This window comes from Ostrinia furnacalis, unplaced genomic scaffold, assembly GCF_004193835.3.
Source record: "Ostrinia furnacalis isolate ACB-3 unplaced genomic scaffold, ASM419383v2 OfSCF0912, whole genome shotgun sequence".
NCBI lineage: Eukaryota > Metazoa > Arthropoda > Insecta > Lepidoptera > Crambidae > Ostrinia > Ostrinia furnacalis.
In genome coordinates this window covers 33,501-41,938 of record NW_021131151.1, presented here as the reverse complement: position 1 = coordinate 41,938, position 8,438 = coordinate 33,501, and the positions used below count along the sequence as shown (strand labels likewise).

Genomic DNA, 8,438 nt, shown 5'->3' with positions numbered 1-8,438 from the left:
ACTACTAAAAAAAAATAGTATGTAACAATAAATTGCAAAAACATTTGTACAAACTTTATTATGCTTAAAAGATCTCAACAACAATAGGTCATCACTTAAACTTAGCCAACAAATAAGTGAATTATTTGCCTTTTACAAATATTATTGAAATATTTATACCGTCCTTTGGACAAATCAATAATTCTGAATTAATAACTTCAAAGTTGTGAGCATAATCAATTTATAATACATGTTTTTGAGCATGATTACAAATTTACTTATTCTATTGTAGCAAAAAGACTACTATTTGACCATTAATATTTAAAATTGTGATCGAGCATAAAGGCACTACCCACAATCTGCTTCACGACAGAAATATCGGCCAGGGTTACGGCAAAAACAGTGACCAGGCCCATAGCAAGGATTTGAACACTCACATCCAGGAGTGCGATTATCGAATATGCATAAACACATATTTTCACAACAAGCCTCTGTGCACTGTCCGCAGTGTACGAGACAATTAGAAAGGAGTCGGCACAAACAAAATGCTGCCAACGGACTATCGTCTGAAATGTGGAAGCAGCAATCTATTTCTTGTGACGTCTCAGAATTTATACTGTTCCTATCATCTTCAACGTATCTCATATCTTTATCAGTGCCTGTTTCGAGTGGTTGCATCACATCATGATCCTGCTCATCATTTCTATTATCTTCTACAACTGAGTAGAGTTTCACTGTTTTGTTTGAAGTTGGTTGAGTAGTTATCACTTGAGTCATTTTAACTCTAAATTGCCACTTTATGGTCAAATTGTTTCTGTTTAGGACAGATTTATAGGGTTATTAAATGCATGTTTGCAAGCCTATGCTGCTGCAATGTTAAAAAACGAATTTCGGCTTAACTTAAGTTTGTTGAGATGCCATGCCACTTGTTGATGCAATGAGTTGTCCAGCTATGTACTTATAAGTAGGTGGTACTACGAATCTGACAACAACTTAAACTTTTCACTTGTGAGTGATAACATTCAGTACAGTAGGTACTTAGCCAAGTGTCTGTAATTATTGAGCGTTAAAAATTCTCACAAAAATAAACTGGCCAAAAGTTTACCAGCCGACCTCCTGTCATTAATGTCAGTTTGACATTTCTAAAGTAAATAAAACAAAGGAATAGTGAATTATTCAGATTCAATCAAATTAATCAAATGCACCAAATGCACACGTGCTGAATAGAAGAGAGCAACATCGATTATTTTAATTTGAGCTTCGTTTACGAAATTTCTCCATACTCTCTAAAAGTACATGCATAAATACATAATAATAAAATTTAAAAATAATGAAGTGCATTTAATCATAAAATGCCTACTCATTTAAAAAGCAATTAAAATACTATTTATTTTATTAAATCATGCAGGACCAGCAGGACTTAGTTTAAAAGATCTAAATAGTCAACCAACATAGCTATTAATGAATTCTCAAACTGTACTTGAGTACAGAATTAATTAATAGCTATTAATAATTAAAAATGACTCATTTTTTTTATTATAAATTGCAAGATTTATAAGACCAATGAGTATTATATTTTTTTTATATTAATTTTTATACGGTTTCAGAATGAGTGTTTATCTTTACCCTATTACATACTTTGTAAAAGTTAGTATTAAAAATAATACTTGTTTACCAAATAATTAATAATATAAAATATTTCTTTGTGGTAAATACTTTTAAGTCTACTCTTACCTGAGTATTAATAATTTCTGGAATTCAAAATATTTCAGTCTTGTGTCATCTAATTATTGGAGCAGTGGCCATCCGGCAAACAAGTGTGGGTCTTTCAGTAATAAATATTTTACAATTAATTGAAGCAGCTACAATCACAATCTCCGCAGTCACAGTCCCCACAGTCGCAGTCACAGCCATCATCCCCACAATCACAACAGCCCGTACAGTCACATTCGTCCCCTCCACAGTCGCAGCAATCACCACTGTTGTCCGCCCCGTTACTATTATCAGTGCACCACCAATGACAACAACCATTACAACAATCTAACATCCAACGACATAATAAGTAATAAAATATTCCATCGTTAGTACTGTCATAGTACCCTGAATAACAACAGTCACAATGATCATCGGCTTGACTCCGTCTCTTCTTCTGTTCTTCCTCACTAACAGCTGGATCTTGCGGAATGGATTCTTCTAAATCATGTTTTTCTGGTGCTGTAGCAATCACCTCAGCTGGTCCAGTGGAAGTGGGTTGGTTTGTTATAGGGAGACTCATCTTGTAGAGGTCAAATTTTAATAAACTGTAAAAACTTTCCAAGTACTCCTTGTGTTAAACTTTCATAATTTTGATGAGTTACTCAAGTTGGTATTATTTTTCTGTATAAATCCGCTTCGCCAAGCTTACTATAAAACTTTCACAAAATAATTTTAAGTTATTATAATCTCCAACACTGTTGTTGCGTAGTAGTTATTTTCGTTGTAAGTAATAATGAACTGAACTGAGTTACTTTACTTTAATGATGACTAATTTTAACACTGATACCGGATGGCGCGTGTAACTAAAAATACCACAGACAGTCGTCCACAACACAACTAAGTAATAACCTTTCTGACAAGCTCTCTCAATAATTTCAACAACAAAACCGGTAGGTAGGTAGGTACTATGTATGTATGCGGGTAAGATGATTCATGCCCAAAAATGCAGGACCAGATTTAGAGGTCTGGAGGCCTCGGGGCAACCAACAAAAGAGTGGGCCCCCTAGGCCCAAATTATTTTCCAACTAAATAGAAAATAGATAGTGCGGATAGAGGGTGCGGAGGGTCATTTATGTACCTAATATGCTCATGGAAAATTTAATAAGCATGTACCGATAACATTCAAACATTAGTGAACAGATCACTATTATGTACAGTCACGGAATGAAAAGNTCACAACAGCCCGTACAGTCACATTCGTCCCCTCCACAGTCGCAGCAATCACCACTGTTGTCCGCCCCGTTACTATTATCAGTGCACCACCAATGACAACAACCATTACAACAATCTAACATCCAACGACATAATAAGTAATAAAATATTCCATCGTTAGTACTGTCATAGTACCCTGAATAACAACAGTCACAATGATCATCGGCTTGACTCCGTCTCTTCTTCTGTTCTTCCTCACTAACAGCTGGATCTTGCGGAATGGATTCTTCTAAATCATGTTTTTCTGGTGCTGTAGCAATCACCTCAGCTGGTCCAGTGGAAGTGGGTTGGTTTGTTATAGGGAGACTCATCTTGTAGAGGTCAAATTTTAATAAACTGTAAAAACTTTCCAAGTACTCCTTGTGTTAAACTTTCATAATTTTGATGAGTTACTCAAGTTGGTATTATTTTTCTGTATAAATCCGCTTCGCCAAGCTTACTATAAAACTTTCACAAAATAATTTTAAGTTATTATAATCTCCAACACTGTTGTTGCGTAGTAGTTATTTTCGTTGTAAGTAATAATGAACTGAACTGAGTTACTTTACTTTAATGATGACTAATTTTAACACTGATACCGGATGGCGCGTGTAACTAAAAATACCACAGACAGTCGTCCACAACACAACTAAGTAATAACCTTTCTGACAAGCTCTCTCAATAATTTCAACAACAAAACCGGTAGGTAGGTAGGTACTATGTATGTATGCGGGTAAGATGATTCATGCCCAAAAATGCAGGACCAGATTTAGAGGTCTGGAGGCCTCGGGGCAACCAACAAAAGAGTGGGCCCCCTAGGCCCAAATTATTTTCCAACTAAATAGAAAATAGATAGTGCGGATAGAGGGTGCGGAGGGTCATTTATGTACCTAATATGCTCATGGAAAATTTAATAAGCATGTACCGATAACATTCAAACATTAGTGAACAGATCACTATTATGTACAGTCACGGAATGAAAAGGTTCGTCAGTTTTCAAATTGATTCCTTCAACGAATCGCGAGCACATATTACCTTTTGAAACTATGTTACAGAATAATCTCGAGTTAGAGAAAATAATCTTTAACTGTTCGTCAGTAAAGTTCAAAATTATTCGGATCAAAGTTGTTTGACGATTTATCTTGTCAAGAAGATTATTATGATTGATAAACTAAAACCTTCTTGTTGGTTCAACCTGCCATTATTATTTCTATTAAATAAAAAAAACTATTGTCAATTGGTCAATGTCATCATTGCATTGCACTGATGGGATAGAAAAATAAACAAGCAAAACCTTATTTGTTAGCAAACGTCATATTTATTTAAATGTTAGCAGCACTGTTTCTTGCACTGTTATGTTGGCAGGTTTGACTCTTACAGTATAGTTCCAAAATACTGAACTGTCCTATCGATGACATTGACAGCGGGGCGCCACCGTCAATACCGAATCGCTGGTTCCGATTTTTGCCATGTTGGAAACCATAAAGTTGAACGATGGTAGCGCCCCCCTGTCATTGAGTTTGGCGGGACAGTTCAGCGTGGGTCATCTATACCTACAGTCTAATTTTTTAGAAATCAGCAGAAATGTCATCAAAAATGGCCAACTGACATAAAAATATTTTTAGTCTGTGAACTAGTGATGCGACAAAACCTCTCGTTAATCGCGAAGTGAAATTATTGTAGTACTTGCGTATCATCGCCGGGTGATCGTCAAAATACTAAAAATATGCGACAAAGTCGCAACATTGAATGTAACTGATTATGAAAGTTTCGAGAACAGGAAACAAACTGTATGCACAGATGTAATCAAAAAACACACTGGACAGTAAAACAATCAATGATATCCGTAAAGTTATTAAACTTCAAATAGTTGCAAAATTCTTTTATTTTATTTAATTATGTAGGAAAATAAGCAATGGAACAATACGTAAGCATAATTGCATAAAAAAGTTAAATAATTTCGTTTAAATAAAACCGACTAAAAATTAAACTGACTCCGAAAAAGTATACACTACAAGTCGAAAAATAATTTTACGTTATCTCCAATATTGTCGAAGTTATCGCTGGAAAACTAAACAAAGTATCGTAAATTTTTTATTTAAAATTAATCAGTAATCGGAATAAGTGAATACTTAAAATAATATCGATTAAATTTACAGATTATTGTCTATGACTCACAGGTTACAGCACTGATGTGGCAGAGACAAGTCATAGACAATATGGAGATAACACATGATTTTAAACGTCAAGTCAATTTGACAAGTCTCACAAATTTTCATCTTCCACGTATTTTGCTAAAATATTTGTTTCAAAGATTGATTTCAAACTTGTTTAAACGTGAAAATAAAGTTGGTTTCATGGGCTTGTTAAATAATGTGTATGATATTATGAACACGTAAGTGATTATGGTGTGATTGTGTATGAAAGTGTTTGTTTACATCTCTGCTGGGTTCTAAAAAATCAAGGTATAGTGCAAGCGAAAACCGACACTAAGGTGACGAACCTTTTCACTCTGCGACTGTACCTAGCAACATTCGGAAGAATGGTGGGGCGCGTCTTTGTGGATGGCACTTTCAATCAAGTACCTACCTATTCATTAAATAATTTAATTTCAAAGTGCGAAAAAAATGACAAAGGAAAAGTAGTAATTTGTTTTGTTTTTTTATAAGTTTTTGTGGGGGCCCCTCTTTTGTGGATGCCCTAGGGCTGTAGCCCCGGTTGCCCAGTTGCCCTCCCCTAAATCTGGCCCTGCCCAAATGTCACACAAGGTAGGATTTGCAGATAATTTTCGACTCGAGCGCAATTAAAATTATCAATTACTCACTTCAAATGATCTTAATCGTTGAATTTATGGATCAAAATTATTGATAGATAAGACAACAGAGTAATAATCGGTGAATGATGTAAATATTTATGATAAAAAAGTACTTTGTACATCTCTAAGTAATCTGTAGTGGTTGAGTTTGGAATCATATTTTGTGTGCTTTAAAGTTTATTTCGGTTTGACCATACATGGCGAAGTGCCAAAAAACGCCCTTTTTTCGTTCGTTTCGTTTAAGCGCAGGCAGACGAACAATGTATGTAATCGAAAACAAATTTTAATATTGATTTGTATTAAGTAATTTTATTTTAGGTTTTCCTATAAAATAATGAGTTGAAAAGAATGTCTTAAAATTAATTAATTATCTTTTACTTGTACGTTTTTCTCAGACATGTCCAGTAGATGAGCTACTTATGCAAGGATGTCCCATCGGACCTATTTATTTGTATTACTTTTTTCCCCAGTTGAGTTGAGTAGAAGTCGCATAACCTAGGTGGATTAATGGCACAATTATATGTATTTGGAGCCATTTTTATGGGGACAGTCTTAGATTAATCAATAATAACAGTCATGTCATAATTTTCTTACGATCACAAAAACCGACCAAGGGTTTCGCATGCCGAATGAAAAAGTCGCCTTTTGATATGGTTTTTGGAAAAATCTGCGAAACTATTGCACGTGCTAAGGATATGAAATAAAAAACTTTATTTTATATATTAACTTTTTATTATTATTCTAAAATAATAAAATTATTTATTATGTTCACCTAACTAAACAAACACTACTCGGAAGGATTTATTCTATTTCAGTTAGGGAAACTTGGTTACAAATCTAAGCTATTATGTAGTTTAACATAATTCCAATTTCCAATCACATTTTCTACAAATCCTGCGAAAGTTTGTTGTACCAGACAGACATAATAATAAAATACTTACTTAAATAATTAAAACCAACTTCGTTTCTTTAATAAATACAAGTAGCACTTGGCCTTAACATTAGTTTATGACAAGTTATCAATATTGTATTACTCACAATGTGATAAAATATAATATTGGAGCCGCTTATCATTTTATTTTAGAAGAAATATCAATTAGTTCAAATGAATCTTTTTAACTCCACTTTAAAAATTCCTCTGAATTTTCGGATATTTCCTCCGTGTTGTAAAATTTTACTCAAATAAGTAAAACTCTTTAGACGACGGCACGTCAAGCTAAACACTGTGGGCTCTTATTTACTTCTAATAGAGGTGATTTTGCAACAAAAATGCATATGTTGATGTGCTATCGTCTGTTACCTATAGCTTTTTCGCTTTTGCGAAGGGAGGATCGTTTTTTAACCGCTCTAAATTATTAGCAACGCAACATGCTAAATTGTTATGAATTGAGTCCTATTGAAGCATGGCCTTGAATTGAGTCCTATGAGAAGGATGGCAACAGCAGCAGACTGTGGAGAACTATATTTTAATGTAATATTGATAAAGCTCAATTTTGATCGAACTTTGTTCTTGCGTTTTTCGGATACGAAATTTTACATAATTAAGGCTAATTTTACATAAATGCCGAGCCATTTTATCATATTATGAGTATGATATAATGATGAGTAAAATAGTTTACCGTTCTTTATTTTGAACACAACTATTACAAATGCATAGAATACCATAGTACAGTACAGAACCAAAACATATTTTACTGCGCCATCTAGTGTCAAACTAAGGAAAAAACTACGGGTACAGACAAACGTATTCACACAAAATGTTATAATGTACGGGCATCGAACCCGCGACCTACAAGACGTATTTAACGTGGACATTTATTCATCAGATAGACACACTTTCACATTATTATTAGTAGCATTTAAATGTACATAGATATTGGGGGTGAACACTATATGTTATGTATATCAAATACATAAAAATAATCATAACATCATATCAGTTGGTCAAAGATGTTAATCAATACTAATTATTATGAATACAAAAGGAAAAAGTAATAATTTATTGCCAGATTTCAATATCAATTATTATCAAAAGATACACAAAAGGATTGTTGACTTTATTCCTTAGCAATAAGGTTGATAATGTTATCAAGCGTCAATTTTGAGAGACTTGAGAAGTTTTTCTGATGAGTTGACGACAATATTTAAGTTATAACTGTTGCATCTTAAACAGTTGTATTAAGTGCTATTTTACAGTAAAAAGGTATCGTTAGATGTCCTAGCGATTGTACAGTGTATTATTTTAGAGAAAGTTACAATATTGCTTACTTCACTGCGTTATACACAATCACTAATATCATATCGGAAGAAAGTCGTTCACATCTAGTCTATTGGCTGTACAAAACGGTCGAGCACTGAAAAAAATGTTCGCTGCTTACACAACAAAAGTGACCACCGAACTAAGTGTTAACTATAACCAAACTAAGTCTAGCTCACTGCAGAATTATTTGTTTAATTTACACACTTGTTGTGTAAGCAGTAACCAAACATTTATTTAGTGTAACTGCGCACATGGCGGCTGTGACGTCACAACGACACTGGAACGAAGATGTGCGGGTGAGTGGGAAGAATCGCATTCTAGCGAGGTGCGCAGCAGTTAGCTCGATCGGTCTATTCCACTTTGATCACCTGGCTTTGATGACCCAGGTGATCAAAGTCCACTTTCAGCGACAATTTAGTGTCCTTTGATCACCCACGG

The 8,438-nt window shown here is 34.2% G+C and overlaps 1 protein-coding gene across 1 annotated transcript; it reads right to left on the bottom strand.

The window, feature by feature from the left end:
* Positions 1–727: 727 nt before the first annotated feature.
* Positions 728–3,612, bottom strand: LOC114350517 (chorion class high-cysteine HCA protein 12-like). The gene is made up of 2 exons (XM_028301353.1): positions 2,908–3,612; positions 728–1,904 (listed from the first exon to the last, which is right to left on the bottom strand). Exons 1-2 carry the CDS (start codon positions 3,255–3,257, stop codon positions 1,829–1,831), a joined length of 426 nt encoding a protein of 141 aa, XP_028157154.1. The 5' UTR covers positions 3,258–3,612; the 3' UTR covers positions 728–1,828.
* Between the last annotated feature and the right edge of the window lie 4,826 nt (positions 3,613–8,438).

What these genes read in the sequence shown, in the direction of transcription:
- LOC114350517 (XM_028301353.1), bottom strand. Translation starts at nt 3,257, where the DNA reads ATGAGTCTCCCTATAACAAACCAACCCACTTCCACTGGACCAGCTGAG.